Source organism: Perca flavescens, chromosome 13 (genome assembly GCF_004354835.1).
Source record: "Perca flavescens isolate YP-PL-M2 chromosome 13, PFLA_1.0, whole genome shotgun sequence".
Lineage (NCBI taxonomy): Eukaryota > Metazoa > Chordata > Actinopteri > Perciformes > Percidae > Perca > Perca flavescens.
This window is the reverse complement of record NC_041343.1, coordinates 16,298,672-16,317,635: the sequence shown is the minus strand read 5'-3', so window position 1 is coordinate 16,317,635 and position 18,964 is coordinate 16,298,672. Positions and strand designations below refer to the sequence as shown.

Below are 18,964 nucleotides of genomic sequence, written 5' to 3'. Positions count from 1 at the left end.
CTTAGCTAATCAAATTAAAATGATCGATCTCCCAACTGGCACTGTATTGTGTGTTGTAACGTAACGGCAGCAAAATGCCGACCATCAGTAAATGTTATGGATACAAACAAGATTTTATATTTTATATTAAGCTGTTCTTGTTTTTACTAAAATCAAAACTAATCAAAGGGAAGAGTGCTCTTACAAATCACGAGGGAGCGATTTGACTTTTGGCTAATGTAACAGACGCACTGTTTTTGCTGATGCTGAATCATATTTAGCATAGTCTACATTGCATTCATTACAAATGTAACTTTAAGGTAAACATGTGTGTTTGAACTTCACCTGGGGAAACTGACTTCATCTTCAAAGGCTCGGGGGCAGCTCAGTGGCTCCAGCCGGGTTGCAGGGCCACCACACCCCACACAGTGCGAGCCAGACTGAGTGAACGCACGTTTGGTGCAGGGAGGTAGCTAATTTGAGTACAGTTTTTGGATCACCAAAGTTAAAGCCGTAGATGCAGCCAAGGTGGCTCACGACATCAAGAAGTCAAAATGATGTAATATCTGGCTGGCACGTCCGAGTCCGATTTATGGCGCACGAGCTGAGGTCGTGCACGGCTCTTTTTTTTCAGCGGCAATTGACAAAGCGGAAACAGGAGGCCTGAATGAGTTCGCTGACAACCGAATGCCAGGACTCTCAGAGTGACTGGTCTCTCTGGTACTCTCTTCTCCCCCCTCCTTGCCCCCCTGTAGATCCGCCCCTGCTCGGATACCTCAGGAGGCGCCGTGGTCGCTCTCCGGCTGAATAGACCAACTGTTTTCCTTTGCAGCATTTCACAAGTGCTGCCTGCAGCCCCAACGCACACTGTTAATAAGCGCTTGCATGGAAGACTCAACGGAGTTTTCCACTTGTTCCTGTTTAACCAAAACCCGCTAACTCTCAGCCTTACATCTGACGGAGCGATCAGCTCAACATGGCAAGGGCTTTGGTGCTGTTTGCGAGTTGTTTGTTGTTTGTTCTCTCCTCCGGTGTGGAAGGGAAGCGCAGCAGTGAGAGAGTTTACTATGTGGGGATCATTGAGGACTTTTGGGATTACGCACCAAGTGGGAAAAACTTGCTTAACGGGCAAGACGTCGAAAATGATGAGTGAGTTGTGATACTGTCAAGTTATTTGGAAATTATGCTGCTGTAAATGGTGGAGGGAAGCCATCAGCTTTTTGATTAATCGCGTTAAAATTTAGACATGGCATGGGGTGTTTTTTTTTAGGTCAAACGTTAGGCCAGTAGTCTAGATGGGATCTCGTCAGGGTGTGAAAGTGTCTAGACCTCTGAACGGAGTGTTGTGTGATTTACCGGCAGTCTGGCAGATTCACAGAATTAATAACGTTGATGCATTGTCACACCCTTGCACAATGCTGGAATCTCCTGACCTACTCTATCAGTGGCCAACTTACACAACAGTCAGAAACCATGGCAAAATACACACAAGTGCAGCAAAATCATTGTGTGTACTCAACCAAGCTATTTTAGCATACATTGAACAATAATTCTTATCCTCTCCAGATGCCATTGTCAATTTTTTTTCTTTCTATTTTGCTGAATATTGAGTCCATAGTCCATAGATGACTTCTACTAATAAAACTGCTTCCAGTTAGTGGCTCTCAAACACTGCCCAATGAAAACAAAGTTAATAGCTCTGGCCAGGTGTTCAATGGACCCCCATCATCAGACTGTCAGCAAGGTTGTCAGTACGACCCATTTGTGAATCAAGTAAACATAATATTTTTCATCCTCCCTGTTGCTTTGGTTATGGCATGGATATACAGAAGCAAAACTATGTTTGCCACATCTCAAGTGACACGTTATTAGCCCAGAGAAACGTGTAATCATAATAATGACAAGGCTAATTGTTAAAATGCAGCAACCAGATGCAATTTGTTCTGTGGCCTCACACTTTTTGCCATATTTGCACTTTGCTTCTTTTTTTTCTGGTTATACTTCTACTTTTTGTATTAATTTCATACAGTTGTATAGTTGGCTACAGTCATACAGTCTTTATCTTGGCAATAATAAGCCTGCCGCACTGTTGTCATGGTGGTGTCATGGTGTTTCAATATAATAAATAATAATAATAATAATAATAATAATAATAATAATAATAATAATAACTTTATTTATATAGCACCTTTAAAAAAAGAGTTTAAAATGTGCTTTAACAGACAATGTATTGGATGTTCTCCCACTTGTATTTATGGAGTCAAGAGAGGGGGGCCTCCAAATTATTGTTAAATATTTCCAAATTTAAAAAGTCTTAGCATGAATCCAACATATTATTATTATTAGCAAATATAAATCCCCACTGCTTACTGGCCTATATGTAAGGTAGTCACTAAGGTAGCCATCCACAGATACAGTATATCCTAAGGATTCACTGTGCCACATATGTTTAACATTAAAACATGATTTATAAAAGGGTTAATGCCAACAATTATTAGGCTATTTTAATAGCTTAGTATTCTATGCAAAAAAAGTATAGGGTTAGGCTGCCCTACATGTTATTGTATATGCAACTTCATTTTATACAATATATGTAGTTCCGTCTCTCTTTCAGTAACGTTGAAGACCCCTGGGCTAGACCACAAGTATCTTTATTCTACTGCTCTGATTTGTTAAACTGTTTATATTGTATTACACTTATTCATGCTTCTTCTTTTTTCAAATTATCTATGTAACATAATAAGGATATAAAATTGCAAGTCACTGTGCAATCCTGTACTGTATAATACGACAATAACCTGACTTTGACATTAAGAAATGGCAAACAGATCTGGTTTTCCTGTCTGTCTCTTTCTCTTCTGCTTCCTACACACTCTCTCTTCCTTCTGTTTCACCACTTCTCTGTCTCCACTCCTATCTCAGGCATGCATCTGTGTTCCTGGAAAGAGGACCCCACCGTATTGGCAGTGTTTATAAGAAGGCCATGTTCCGACAGTACACAGATGCTACGTACAGCCGCCTGGCCTCCCGACCTGGCTGGTTGGGCTTCCTGGGGCCCATACTGCGAGCTGAGGTTGATGAAACTATTGTGGTCCACCTGAAGAACTTTGCAACCAGAAACTACTCTATGCATCCTCATGGAGTTTTCTATGAGAAGAATACAGAGGGTATAGTGCTACATAATACATATACTATGTGTATGTAGAGACACACAGACTGTATATTCACGCACAGAGATGTGCAAAATCAATTATATCTCTCTGACAGAAAGGAACACTTGTTCATACAAAATGATACCTAGTTGCTGTAATAATAAGTAGACTGTTAATATGATAATCTACATGGATTTTCTTCCACAATAAATAGCAGTGTGTGCAATAATGTTTTACAAGAATGAAATTAATGAGATATCCAAGGAGTAAGCCTGCATTATCACAAGGTGCTGTTTTTTTTCAGGCCATGGGTTATTTCTCCTCCAAAAAATATAATATTGTTTTTTTTAAAAATACAGTGCTGTATGAGAGACGATATCAAGAGATGTGCCTCATTGGACAGTTTGGGCATTACTTCAGAACAGCTGGGCAATTTGACTGCACAGGCTCATTGATGGAACATTGACATTGTCTGCATATTCAGTCAAATAGATCTAATCTGTGGCTTTGTGTAATACTACTCTGAAAGTATATTGGCATGTTGTGCCCCTCTGCTTCAGTGCCAGACTGTCTCAGACAACAAGATACTGATAGGCTGAAAAGTTCACTAGCAAATGTGATACGGGCTAATTGAGTCCAATTTGGCCTGTGTGAGAGAAAAATGGATGCAGCACAATTTTAATAACTGAGTCACTATTATGGAAAATATGTCTCCTGAAGTATTCTGACCTTTGCAGCTCTTTGTTATGCAACATGCCCCCCATCCCCCACATCCGGGACAATTTATCGTGACTCTGAAATTCCAAGAGGCCGGAAGCGAAACTGAAACTAAAACTTAGTTTACCCTCTTCCAACAGATTATGGCTGATGTCCTGCTTAATTTATTTAAGGGATTTAAATCAATCTGTCAATTAGTAAGATAAAACATTTCTGTCAAGTAACCAACTACTTTTTGTTTCATAAACAGCAGATTATGAACAGTAAGTGAGGGATATGTGGGGAGGAAGATGAAGAAGAGGGGAGTGGTGTCAAAGTCAGCTAATTCTTTGTTACACCATGACATGTGACGAGTGCAGAGTGGTACAGAGGTCAGTGTACCTGTGATAACTATCACTAAGACTGAGATCATTAGTGTGTTTATAGATCACTTACACACATGCAGGCCAAAATCTTAACAGAGATAAGACCATAGAGGAAATAGATATAATCTTCAGTTGGGAAACCTCCATTGAAGAATGTGCTTATTAAACCAACCAAAATCATTGATCTCATGCATTTTGATTTCTACATCATTCTACTGCACTTATAAGTTCAAGACCATAGCATTGTTTTTTACTGACACAATGTGAAAGGCTCAACTTAAGAAGAAACAGAATGATCTCAACATAAACATTTTTTTTATTTATCCAGGTAAGTTGATTGAGAACAAGTTCTCATTTGCAACAACAACCTGTAGTCCTAGTATGCATGTCTTTATGGTGGGAAGAAACCAGAGAACCTGGAGGAAACCCAGGCAAACATACAAACTCCACACAGAAAAGCCTGGAACGACCTGGATTTGAACCCAGAACCTTCTTGCTGTGAGGCAGAAGTGCTAACCACTGAGCCACCGTGCTGCCTTAAACTTAAACTGGACACCACAAAACATAACACATAAACATAAACATCTTGTATTTGTCTAACAGGGGCGCTCTATCCAGATGGGACATCAAACAAGCTGAAGGGGGACGACTCTGTTCCTCCGGGAGGCATCTACACCTACCGCTGGGAGGTCAGACCAGATTATGCCCCCACGGATGACGATGCCAACTGCCTGACCTGGATCTACCACTCTCATAGGGAAGCCCCCAGGGACATCGCCTCAGGACTTATCGGGGCTCTGCTCACCTGCAAAAAAGGTATGAAGATATGTGACTACAACTTACTGACTTTACATTACATTTCTCATAATGTGTCTTTATATGGCACGTTGGGTTACATCTCAGTATGCATTATTTAGATGCCAAATCAAATTGTTATGTCCCTTAATCATAGTTACAGTCACAAAGGGCTTCTTCATACCCATGCTTAAAAAGTCAATTACACCAACATTCCCTAGCATAAGCTCTTAATGACTACAATGAAAAACTGCCATGAAAGGAAGCTTCCTAGTTAGAACAAATATGGTGGGAAACCACAGGGATAATTACTCCACACTCCTACCATGCATCCAACAAATGCTGACATGGTGGGAAAACAAAGATTAAATTATTCTTTATCTGTGCTTGACTACAGATATAACATATTTCACCTCCATCCTGCATGTTTTTCTGTCTCATCTTTCTCTGTGAGTGCAGGAATCTTAAAGGAGACAAACGATCCAGTCCAGGGTCAGACAGAGCCAGAGTCTGTTGTAGAGTCAGTTCGAAATGATGTAGACCAGGATGTCTTCCTGATGTTCAACGTGGTTGATGAAAACAATAGTTGGTACGTGGAGGACAACATTCAGAACTGCACTGATCCAGCTGGAGTTGACCAGGAAGACCCCGACTTTAAGGAGTCAAATCTAATGCATGGTGAGAGAGATTGTTTGGTGCTAAAATGACTGTACATGCATTAAGTTGGTTGAATTTTTGTTGTTTTACAAAATCTAAAAATGCTGATCTCTGTTTTTTTGTCCCCTGCGTCCTGTTGCTCCTACATTCTTTAATTTACTTTGTTATGTGAGTTACTTGTCACTACAAATGACTTATTTCTTAAACAAAGTATAAAAGAAGGTTTAAAAGCTATGTTTTTTTCTCTTTGTCCTTTCCTCTAACCCCTGTCTGTGTTTTTCTCTGTGGGACAGCTATTAATGGCTACATGTTTGGTAACCTGCCCGGAATCGAGTTATGCCAGCACCGCGCAGTATCCTGGCATTTGTTTGGCATTGGTAACGAGGTGGACGTTCATACTGCCTTTTTCCATGGGAATACACTGCTGGACCGCGGCCACCGCACCGACGTCCTCAGCCTGTTCCCAGCCACGTTTGCTACAGCTAAGATGGTCCCGAAAGCATCAGGAAAGTGGTTGCTGACCTGCCAGGTTAATGACCACTTACAGGGTAGGCCACCTGATTTTTACACCTCTGTGTGACCTCTGACCTCTCTTCTCTGGTAGTGCAGAGCTGCTGACAGGGGGAATGCATTTTTGTGAGGTACACCTCTGTTAGGCCTATTTTGTCAAAGCATGATGTTACAAGTCTTCCCACAGCAGAGCACACCAGGACTTTTATGTTAAGGCTGTCCAAAGTCCTTTGAACATAGAACTGAATGAGCCATACTTGCTCAAAATATTATGAACATTGCCTGCAGTTGTGAAATACCTTTTCTCTGTATCTTATTAGGCTTTGCATGATAGCTTATTTGTATCTCTTTGGCTTTCTAAGAAACATCCACAAATATTGACTGTACAAATCACACCATCGGTACTTTTAAAAGTGTCTCTCAGGGTCTGGTGTGCAAAAGAAAAAGAAAAGGAAGTTGAAAGTGTTAATTGAACCCTGAAATATCTTTTTTTTATAGGCTTAGATTAAATCTTGCCCTTTCGACTTGTCAGGTTGATTTTCAGCCATTGAGATTTCCATATGCTCTGATGGTCCAGTTTCACCACAAGCTTTTACATTGTACACGTGAATTGTGGGCCACATAATGTTTGTGTGTGTCTCTATTTATCTTTTTCAGCTGGAATGCAGGCCTTTTATGAAGTGAAGTCATGCGGCAGTGAGGCCGGCTCTACAGTGATGGCTGGCGTTGTGAGGAATTACTACCTGGCAGCAAAGAAAGTCCTGTGGGGCTATGGTCCCTCAGGAAGGGATCTGATTAATAATGTATCCCTCACTGAGCCTGACAGGTGGGCATTCACCTTATCAAATTAGGAGTGATGTACTTTTGCATCCAACCTAATAATGGTAACAGCAATGGTAGCCCAATGTAATTTAAAACTCTACTGACGTTTGTACTAAACACACAGCAAACTGGACCCACCTGGCTTAATGTCAGCATTCCCCCAGCTATTTAGATTATCAAGGGTCATGTTCATTTATCTTGTTTTATTGCTTAGAGTTGTTGAAACTTTTACTGCTTTTGTCCAAATGTAGCCAAAGAGGACATCATTTGTACTGCATATAGTTGTAACCAAATCTGTACAGTTATATAGACTATCATGTTACATGTTTCAAATGTGCCTAGGATCCTTAGATACGCATTTTTTAACAAACATGTCTTTAAAAATCATGTCTTATTTTTTGTAAGGACAGCGGCTAATTACACTTTAAGACACAACTAGAACAAATATCTGTAATAGAGCCTGACCGATAAAGGATTTTTAAGGCTGATGCTGATACAAATATTTGATGATTTAAAAATCCAATATATATCGGCCGATATATATTTTAAAAGAAATCCAGAAATGCGTAACAAAACATTAACGGATTTCCTTAACATTAGTTATTTGTAGTTATTTATGAGTCCTCCCTATAATAATATGATAATGCAGTTTAAAAATAATAGTTTATTTTATTGTCTCAACAGAACAGAGGAACATCAAAATATATTAAGTTCTAATAAATAAAATGTATAAAAATACAAACTTAAGATATGAAACTTAAAGTCCTTTGAACAGAAAGACAATAACAACAAAAAAATCAAATAGTGTTGCCAACAGGGAGTAGAGTGTAGAGTGCCATCTGGTGGACAAACTATGCAACGCCAACACTCATAACATGGTTGAAGGGTGTTTTGTCCGTTTTTATTTTATTTCTTTAATATTAAATTATCAAAATCATTTGTGATTTGTCATTATAAATGATTCTGATGAATGAATATAAAAAAAAAAAAAAAAATATATATATATATATATATATATATATATATATATATATATATATATATATACAGTATACAGTATATATTTTTTTATCGGACATTATAAATGCCAATACCAATAGTTTGGAAAATGCCTATAATGCCAATAATATCGGCCCGCCGATATATCAGTCAGGCTCTAATCTGTAATAAAATCTTAAGATATCAATCAAATGTATCCAAACAAGGAATACAGAATGATCCCTGTGTTTGTTTTATAGTCAGGCGAAAATATATTAGATGGATTTTGGATATAAGATTTGCATTTAAAAAGTACAACCTCATTAGTTTTGGAGAAGGAAGTATGGCAGCTAACTGACTCTGTAGATAATTACTATTTTATCAAGGAGTGAACTATTCTTGAACTCTTGCAAAACCTGAACAAAGTTGCCTGTCTGTGTGTATAGCCCCTGGACAGGGCTGATTATTTGTGAACTGGTCCAGCCTGTGGTGAGGAAGTGTTGTGGTGTCCAGACTAGACGGTGTGGATATGGAGATGCAGTGATTCAGTTGCTATTGTTGTGTCTTTGTTATTGTTCCCTGACCTGACACATTAAACCCCTCTGACTGGCCAGCTTTTTGCTCTGTTCCCTTTTATTGTTAGTAAAAAAATCCACACTGCTGCTTTATCCAGACCACATATTCATTGCAACCGCTTCCCTCACTTACAGTATCTTGCTTTTTCTATTCTTTCTCCCACCCCTTCCTCTCATAGTGCATCAGAGGTTTATTTTGGCAGAGATGGTGGAGGGATCGGAGGTGACTACATGAAAGTGATATACGAAGAGTACACAGACAATACCTTCACCACCACAAAGCCACAAACACCTGATACTCAACACTTAGGAATATTAGGTCAGGACTACCTTTTTTGCAAAGTTCTTTTGTATCTTATTTACTGGTACACTGGGGTCTTGTCTTATACCTATGTTCTCTCAACACCTCTTGTCTGGTTACAATGTTCTCCTGTATTTGTCCAGGTCCAGTCCTGAGGGCAGAGGAGGGAGACACTCTCAGAGTGACATTCATGAATAAAGCTGATAGAAACTACAGCATCCAGCCTCATGGCCTGAACTATGATAAACACTTCCAAGGAAGCAACTATGAAGATGGTGAGGAAGTAGACCGTTGCATTGCCACAGATACTAGCTGCACAGCCAAGAAAAACTTGAGTAGTTATGACATCTTTAAAATGGATTGACTTGAGTGGTAATAAGGGGAGATAATTCATTAAACTGTGTTATATAAACAGTAGTTATAGTTGATGGTTAACAGTTCAGATTGACAGAGGCATACATTTGCATGAATATTGCTTCAAGACTTAAAACAATATCCCTCTCTGAGCCTCTGGGGTTGGCTAGACTAATGAATTAGATCATTTGAAAAAAAGATCCAAAGCACAAATGCTAATTGGCCACTGAAAAACATTTTAGATAGATAGATAGGTATAGGTATTTATCGTCCCGTGGGGGAAATTGGTTTTCACAGTCTGTTACATACACATAGCAATATGCACGGAAAAAATATATCAACAGATAACATAAAGACAAGTTTGTGAACACAGAAACAAGCACATTTACAATGACAACAGATTTATACAAGGTCAGTGGGTTGGTTTGTTTAGCAGTATTATGTCATAAGGGACAAAACTTCTGCCAAAGCGAGTCCTTCAGCATTGTAAAGTGTGGATAATATTTTCTTTTCTGTATGAATTCATGCAGAAAGGTTTAGCATGAAGAGATGACAATATCTGCACACCTTCAAAAAAAAAATACGTATTCACTCAGCAGCTAAAAAAAATCTTGCAATAGAATGTGTTTGTTGTGTCATAGGCATAGAGTTTGACTGCAAAAGCCTATTTCAAAAAAAAGTTTTGTGTGTACAATACTGTAGGTGTTGACAAGCCAGGCTCTCACGTTGGTCCAGGAGAGAAGTTCACCTACACCTGGCAGGTGCAAGAAGGTCCATCTTCATCTGATACTGCCTGTATCCCCTACTTATACTACTCCGCCACTGATCCCGCCAAGGACACTAACTCTGGGTTAGTGGGACCTCTGCTCGTGTGCAAGAAGGGAACGCTGGGAGAGAACGGAACTCAGGTGCTGCATTATTATCCATTCACACACACTTTCTCTCACAGATAAATGCAGGAAATTCTCTCATTTAGGACACTTTAACCAGTAAATGTTTGTTTTTCCATTGCTAAATTACTTTATTAAATCATTGATACATTTTCTTCTGGTCGGTTAATTGAACAATGGTTTCAGCATTATTGGGATTTGATAAGATAAAATGATCGTTGTTAGGAAAATGGGCCATTGCAGAAAAGATGAGAACAAAGCACATTGTGCTGAATACAATATAGCAAGTTAATTGTAACAACAAAGCAGTTACATCTTTGATAGGCAGGCTTTGGCATTTGCATTTAAAACAGTGTAATACACTTTTAGTTTTTATCCTGTTAACTGCAGCTGCAAGGTACTGTGTGTGCATTATTTTACAGAAGGGTCTGGATAAGGAGTTCTTCCTTCTGTTTTCTGTCATGGATGAAAACATGAGCTGGTATTTGGAGGAGAATATTGAGAAGTTCAGCAGCAACGAGACAGATCCAGAGAGCAATTTGATGCACGGTATCAATCATCATTGTGTAGTTCTACCTTACTGAGTGTGTTTAAATAGTATTTGATAGATACTGATAGGAGCCCACATACCATTAGTATCATATTTGGAAGGCCATTTTTGGAATTTCTTTAGTATTTTCTTCTTCTCTCTCTGTTTAAATCTTCCCTTTCATTTCAGCTGTAAACGGACGCATGTATGGGAACCTTCAGGGAGTGGAGATGTGTGCCGGGGACAAAGTTATGTGGTACACCTTTGGGCTTGGTACAGAGGTGGACATCCATGGTATTTATTTCGAGGGGAACACCTTCAAGAAGCAGAGCACAACACGTGACACTCTTAGCCTGTTCCCTCACACCACTGCTACTGTCGCCATGGAGCCAAACACTCCTGGTTAGTCATATCACACACACACTCACACACTCACAAACACACTCACAAACACACACTATGCTGCCACTCGAAAACTACATCACTTTCCTCGCACACATTGTCAGCATTCATCCGTTCTTCCGATTTTGTTTGAAAAAAAGGTTTGTTCTTTACAAGCATGCTTAGATAACCTTGTGTGAATGCTTTCCTGTGATGTGTACACTGATCCCAACACTTGACAACAAGAAACATCAATATCTACAATACAAACAGGAAATGTCAAAACAATCTACAGTATTGTTGGATTCAAGTCATTCAAATGTAGATAAGAAACAGTCAGATGTATCCTCTATACCACATGTTAAACTGTATTTGCATTATTTCTCTTGAACATGACAGACTATGAAGTATGATGTCAGTGATTTTGTTAAACTGACATTTTTTTAATTTTATAAACCATACCTAGGTGCATCTAATTAAAAACAAAAACTTGGGTGGGAGGAGCCTGTTGGACATATCTCACTTAGAGGATTTGTGTGTTTCAGTTGCAAATGTCTGCACCTAGGGTAAAGCCACAAACAGATCAAGTTATGTGTCCAAATCCGTAACCTCTTTTCATTTCCCTTGTCAGGTGTGTATGAGATAAGCTGCAGAGTAACAGACCACTACTCAGCTGGCATGAGGCAGCAGTACAGAGTGAACCTGTGCCCACAACACAAATTGAAGCTCACTAACACAGAACAGCCAACCAAGATTGTGCAGTATTTTATTAGTGCTGAAGAAATAGAGTGGGACTTCTCACCTGAGAGAGACTGGGAGCGTGAGATGCACCAAGGCACATTAGAGGACAGGTGTGTGAGCTAGATAATTGTAGGATGATGTTTTTCAGTGTTGGAGTCGGAGCCTGTGATTAGTGGCATAACTTATTACTGTTTGTTAATGGAAGCAAATTGGTACATGTCTCCCAGTCCAGGCAATATATTTGTGGCGAAAGGAAAAAACAGAATTGGCTCACGCTATAAGAAAGTGGTGTATAGAGAATACACCAGTGACACCTTCAGAGTTCAGAAGAAACGACAGCCCAACCAACAACACTTGGAAATTCTAGGTAAGCTTAGTTGTCCTTTATGCCGTTCATTTTTTACCAAGAAAAGACTGAAGAGGACACAGGTTTTCTTTTCTTCTGCAGGTCCAATAATAAAAGCAGAGGTAGGAGAGCAGATTGTGATCACATTCAAGAACAAAGCCAGTCGGCCATACTCAATTAGCGCACATGGAGTGAGGGCCAGCGGCGCACACATTCCTGTCAAACCTGGTGAGAATCAAATTTGAAAAAAAAATCCTAAAATGTATGCTGTTCTAACAAAAGGATTGAGCTACGAAATACTGGCCTTTTTCTCCGAAGCAGTAGCATTGATAAGCGTTTATTTTCTGTTCTCTTGCCTCAAGACCACATAATGGAGATGACGTGGGATGTTCTTAAAAGCTCTGGTCCAGGGGTCTCAGATCCTAACTGCATCTCTTACGCCTACTATTCCAATGTTGACTTCATTAAGGTGCATATTCCCTGTATACATACACAGTCACATGGAAGTACATAAATCACAGTGTTTAGGATGAGTTGATGTGTAGATGTTTGTGACATGCTTGTGTTCATTTCTTTATGTTCAGGATCTGTACAGTGGTCTTCTGGGGCCTCTGGTGATATGCAGGCCCGGGACCCTGCAGCACGGCGAGGGGCCCGACAGAGAGAGGAGTGACGTGGAAAAGGAGTTTGCTCTGCTCTTTATGGTGTATGATGAAAACCAGTCCTGGTACTTGGACGACAACATCAGAACATACCTTGGCGTTGACCCGCATTCCTTCATTCCAGATGGAGGCTTTGAGGAGAGTAACTTAATGCATGGTAAGAGATAAGAAGAGAGGGGAGCATGAGGCACAGAGAGTAAAACTATCTTATTCATGAAAACATGTAAGTCTTTTAAGATTTATTGAAAAAGGAAGATAGCAATGTATGCAGAATACAGTGTAGAACTGACAATAAAACCATTGATACTTTTATACTTTAACTTAATTGTCCACGAGGGGAAATATAGAACACACACAGACTCAAATGTAGGATTAGTCAAAAATAACAAAATACATGAAACATACTGTATAATGATAAAAAACAGTGCTAACAATAAATGCAAGCTCACATAAAATTATACTGTTCCTCCTCATTGCACAGAAATGGATGTAATGAATAAAAGGTAAACTAAATTACCCGTAAATCCAAAATTACAATTGGCCTTTGATACATGATTTTTTATGTTGTCATCAGAAGAAGTCCCACTGGTGTCTACGTGTCTGATTCTACTGTATGTATGATGGTTTTAGTGTGTGGTAATTTCTATGTGTGAATATGTCTATTGAAGGGATCAATGGTAAACTGTACGGTAACCTCCATGGACTGGTGATGATGGAAGGCCAGAAAGTTGACTGGTATCTACTGGGCATGGGCAACGAAGTGGACCTGCACACTGTTCATTTCCACGCTGAAACTTTTACCTACAAGGTAAGTCTCACCATCACAACCAAGGCTTATTATTATTATTATTCATAATTAAAACAGTACCAGGCAAATTATTTATGTACAAATAATACAGACCTTACAAATTCCCCATGTTTACATATTCTCACAGTGTACTGTAGAACTGGTCTCTTAATTAAATCAAATAACGAAATTCTGATATTGGGTGTTGTTGTTCTTGGCATGAAAACCTCAACGATGCCTGCACAGAATGTTTCTCTGCTCAGTTTATTTACTCTGTGCTTATTTCCCCATCTGTTGTATTGTGTGTGCTCTGTGTGTGTATCAGACGGACCTTGTGCACCGTGCAGACGTCTTTGATCTTTTCCCCGGGACTTTCCAGACTGTGGAGATGGTTGCTGGGAACCCAGGGACTTGGTTGCTCCACTGTCATGTGAGTGACCACATTCATGCTGGCATGGAGACCACTTTCACCATCCAAGGTGTGTATGCATGTGTTGTGTTCGTGCGTGTGTGTAAATGATGTCTGTCTCACACATGCATGTGCGTTTACATAATTTCAGTATGTACATATGAATATGAACATCTATTTGTCTGACGTCCCACTTTTTTATATTTTTCAATTCTAGAAAAGTCCTCAGATGGTAAGACCTGTTTGTTTGATCTAATGATTCAGTACAGCATTGATATTGGAATATTTGTGTCACTTTTTAGCACTTTATAGTAATAATAATATATATATATATATATATATATATATATATATTGTTATATAGTTGCCTGGTCTGATGAGTCTCGATTTCTGTTGAGTCATTCAGATGGTAGAGTCAGAATTTAGCGTAAACAGAATGAGAACATGGATCCCTCATGCCTTGTTACCACTGGGCAGGCTGGTGGTGGTGGTGGTGTAATGGTGTGGGGGATCCCTTTCACCTTCAGAACTGCCTTAATTCTTTGTGTCATTGATTCAACAAGGTGCTGGGAGCATTCTTTAGAAATGTTGGCCCATATTGATAGGATAGGGTCCAACACAGTATTAGTATGGTGTTCCTAATAATCCTTTAGGTGAGTGTATATATATATATATATATATATATATATATATATATATATATATATATAGCTTTGTAATGCAATTTAATAATGCATAGCATTTATTTTAAAGGTCTGCACTTTGTTGCCCTTAGCAAAATAATGTACCACTGTCAATTGATCAATGATTGTAGGCTTGGTGTTCACTGTGGTGGATTACTAGTAACGCTGTGTAGGTTGTAATAAATGAACATTTATTTGTCTGAAATCTCATTTTTTAATATTTTTCAATTCCAGAAGACTTCTCAGATGGTAAGACCTGTTTGTCTGACCGAATGATTCAGTACAGCATTGATATTGGAATATTTTTGGCACTTTTAGCACCTTATAACATATATATATATATATATATATATATATATATATATATATATATATATATACACACTACCGGTCAAAAGTTTGGGGTCACTTAGAAATTTCCATTCCACTCCATTCCAGACACAATACCTGCTGAGATCAGTTGCATTGTTTTTTTAATCAGAACAGCAGTTTTCAGATTACATTATGTGCTTACATAATTGCTAAAGGGTTCTCAACTGTTGTAGAAAGAAGTGGCTGAAGAAATGCTTGAAATCCATGTTTTTTGGTCTAAACGTCATACTCAAATTAAAAGTAGTACAGCTCCCATATACTTTGACACTCAGGGGTATGCCTGATATCATTGGAAAGGAAACATTCTCAAGTTTTTGTTACAAGTGTCAGGGCGATTCTAGGCCTTACTGACACAGAGTTACAGAGACTAGAATGAAGGTGTTTTATTTCCGTCCAAGTCATACATCTGTAAAGTGATTAGAATACACTGCTGTAAACACATTTGACAGGTGACAGACGCCACAGGGCATTAGCCACATGTCTCAGCTTACTACAAAAACAATCCAGACACCAAAAGACTCAAAAAATGGATTTTATATGATTTCTTTCTACAGATATGTCTGTGCGTTTTTTTTATTTCCATTTGAAAAGTGCAAAAAAAAAAAGCCCAAAAACTACAAAATACAACAATTCTCAAATACACAAACACACCCACATCAATCACCTTTCCAATGATATCAGGCACACCTGATAACATGGATTTCAAGCATTTCTTCAGCCACTTCTTTCTACAACAGTTGAGAACCCTTTAGCAATTATGTAAGCAAATAATGTAATCTGAAAACTGCTGTTCTGATTAAAAAAACAATGCAACTGATCTCAGCTGGTATTGTGTCTGGAATGGAGTGGAATGGAAATTTCTAAGTGACCCCAAACTTTTGACCGGTAGAGTATATATATATATAGCTTTGTAATGCAATTTAATAATGCATAGCATTTATTTTAAAGGTCTGCACTGTGTTGCCCTTACCAAAATAATGTACCACTGTCAATTGATCAATGATTGTAGGCTTGGTGTTCACTGTGGTGGATTACTAGTAACACTGTGTAGGTTGTAATAAATGAACATTTATTTGTCTGACATCTCATTTTTTAATATTTTTCAATTCCAGAAGACTTCTCAGATGGTAAGACCTGTTTGTCTGACCGAATGATTCAGTACGGCATTGATATTGGAATATCTTTGTCACTTTTAGCACCTTATAACATATATATATATATATATATATATATATATATATATATATATATATATATATATATATATATATATATATGTATATGACTGTTCACTGTGATGGATTACTAGTAGCACTGTAGGTTGTAATATATTATTAGTATAGAACTCAAGCATGTTTCAAGAGTATGCAAATAGATTTCCAGGTCATATAGAAATAAAAAGAAATTAATGGATGCCTGGAACTGTAGACAAAATACACTACATCTAAATTTCTATTACATAGCAGAATGTTTTGTACATTTGTTGTTGTTGTACAGGTGTGATGACATGAGTAGAAAGTAGAGCTGTGGCCCTGTTACAGTATAAGATGTAGTGCAGCAGATACATTATTGGCAATATAAACTTTCATAAGCATGACGTGGGAAATATATTGTATTAGTGCTTTAAGGTTAGTATAGGTGATGATCCAATATTTTGGGGTAATCCTGTAACACTGAAAGCATAAAAAAGATTAGGTTTTGACTACGATTGTGCATTTAACAGATAATGTAGTAAAATTGAAATGTAACAAGATGTCCATGGTTGTAAAATGTTTTATCATTTACTTATAATGTCCCTCCCCTCCTGTCTTTTCCTCTTCTTTTTCTCTCACTTTGTTGTCTTTCCAGCTGCAGCGCCAGGAACTGAAGGCTCCATAAAGACGTTGCTGCTCTCACTGGCACTTGGCCTCATGGCTGTAGGTGGACTGCACTAATGAAGGGACTGGGCTGTGTGTAACCATAACTGTGGTTATTAATGTACTTGAAAAAATCCAGGGATAGAATCACTGTTTCATGTATTTTTGACATTATGTTGTAAAAACCAAGAAATGACCAGACACAATATACCAAGGGCTGTACAATCACGTATAAAGTTGAGTTTTTTAAATTTCTTAGGAATAAAAAAGCATTGTATATATGTGGATTATTTCTATTTTCAGTCATGTGTTTAACGTTTTGCAAATAATTTCTGTACCAAACATTTGATTCCATTTATGAATGTGCAATAAAGACATTTATTCAACTGTGCTGTTGTACTATTTGTGTTATCAGTCATTTTTCTTTCATGTGCTAGCATCACTTACAACCACAAGGTGGCGTTTACATCTCAGACAACTAAATCCTGTCTTGAAAATCTGTGGCATCCTATGATGTAAAATATCTGAATATCACGAAATGTTTTGGATCTGGTGCAGGAAGTAAACACTGATCTAGTGGTGAGTTGTTTTTGATGTGTGTGTTTTGCAATATGTCTGTCAATGAGAGGGTAGACACCATCGCTAACAGTCCATCAGAGGCTATGTTGATACTCAAACAGACTGATTGATTGGTTAATATAAGATTGATATATCATGCCCCATTATCATGAATGGTTTAACAGACTGCCAGATTAAATGCGAATTTAAATTTCAAACCTTTAATCTAAGATATTGATCACTGTAACAGCACAAATGAGTCACTGTTTGTCACTCAGTGACTGATTTGCATATTGATTGCAGTTTCAGCATAGTACACTGCAAGTGGGCAACCTGGAAAACAGGTTATGACTAATGATATAACCCCACACACACACACACACACACTTTCCAACATATTTACTTCATCATGAGAAAGAGCTCCTATTGCGTTATGTAGCCCTACAGCTATCGTCAGCAGACACGTAATTGGTCATGCAAAGGATTCAATATGTGCAAGATGTTGAGAAACGAGTGCAGCATGTTTAAATAATAATGTCGTGTCACATCACTAACCAGAATTGACCTAATTCAATCGTTTATGGACGCATTGTGGTAAATCAGCCAACGGCTTCCTTCAGGGTTTGTGTACAGACTTTAACCTCATCATATCCCGGTAAACACCGAACACAACACAGTAAAAATGAGTAAACACTTTACGCAACAACTGAAACAGGGGATCGCCGCTCCAGTCTGACTCCTGCACTCTGTCGATACCAGCTATTGATCCAGACACCTGTTGATAGCTGCTACGCATCCTTATCTGCAGAAATCCATTATGTTTTTCAACCAGACTTTGTTTGGCTTGATTAATCCTTTCGGACCTCACATTGCACAATGACTTTGATGAAATCAAAGCATTGCATCTTACGTAATACAGAATTGCAGCTGTATCATTAAAGTACTTTTTAAGGAAAATAATACCTATGTCTAGAAACTGGCTCCCCAATTATTATTATAGAAATATCAAAGCCTCTAGACAAGGTTGTTGAGTGCTGGTTGGCCGAGGTGCAGATATCAGACAGGCAATGGTCAATAGGGGACGCCATGTGAAGACCGCCTGAGTAGGCTATATAAAGGTGGCTTTTCACAGATAACTGCTCATTTGCTTGAAGCTGGATGGTGCTGCTTACAACCTGGACAGGTAAGGAAGTTTGTCTTTTGCCTGGACATGTTATATCTGTAATTTACCTTTTAACCTTATTGCATTGTAGAGAAATGTTACTCAATTACTTTACAACAACAGATATACAGAAACAAGCCAACTCTGATTATATGGTCTCTTTCTTATCTGTTTTTGATGAGATCTATAGCCAACTCTGCAACTATATCTTACTGGTAGAGCAGATTGTGTCGGTGCATGTACAGTACACTATGTAGTATTGTATGTATTGTACGTGGTGTGTGTGTGTGTGTGTGTGTGTGTGTGTGTGTGTGTGTGTGTGTGTGTGTCTGTGAGTGGGGAGGGAAAAGAGAGGGGGGGGGGGTTGGCTGTGAGACCTGATT

The 18,964-nt window shown here is 38.6% G+C and overlaps 1 protein-coding gene across 5 annotated transcripts; it reads left to right on the top strand.

Annotated features, from left to right (window-relative positions):
* Positions 1-748: 748 nt before the first annotated feature.
* hephl1b (hephaestin-like 1b) lies at positions 749-17,252 on the top strand. 5 transcript variants are annotated; one of them, XM_028595230.1, is made up of 22 exons: positions 749-1,128; positions 2,902-3,146; positions 4,817-5,029; positions 5,468-5,686; positions 5,959-6,213; positions 6,833-7,001; positions 8,730-8,869; positions 8,995-9,126; positions 9,908-10,113; positions 10,518-10,644; positions 10,814-11,026; positions 11,637-11,856; positions 11,974-12,113; positions 12,195-12,320; positions 12,455-12,561; positions 12,677-12,911; positions 13,423-13,562; positions 13,867-14,020; positions 14,168-14,182; positions 14,871-14,882; positions 16,118-16,132; positions 16,854-17,252. In XM_028595230.1, the coding sequence occupies exons 1-22, from the start codon at positions 956-958 to the stop codon at positions 16,937-16,939; spliced, it is 3,342 nt and encodes a 1,113-aa protein (XP_028451031.1). In that variant the 5' UTR covers positions 749-955; the 3' UTR covers positions 16,940-17,252. The 5 variants fall into 5 exon arrangements, with proteins under 5 accessions (XP_028451031.1, XP_028451030.1, XP_028451033.1 ...); XM_028595229.1 differs by having other exon boundaries at positions 14,868-14,882; XM_028595232.1 differs by lacking the exon at positions 16,118-16,132.
* The last annotated feature ends 1,712 nt before the right edge of the window (positions 17,253-18,964 follow it).

What these genes read in the sequence shown, in the direction of transcription:
- hephl1b (XM_028595229.1), top strand. Translation starts at nt 956, where the DNA reads ATGGCAAGGGCTTTGGTGCTGTTTGCGAGTTGTTTGTTGTTTGTTCTC. An exon ending in GGAGTCAAATCTAATGCATG is followed by an intron (nt 5,687 to 5,958) that starts GTGAGAGAGATT and finishes TCTGTGGGACAG; the next exon opens with CTATTAATGGCTACATGTTT. An exon ending in ACACATTCCTGTCAAACCTG is followed by an intron (nt 12,321 to 12,454) that starts GTGAGAATCAAA and finishes TCTTGCCTCAAG; the next exon opens with ACCACATAATGGAGATGACG.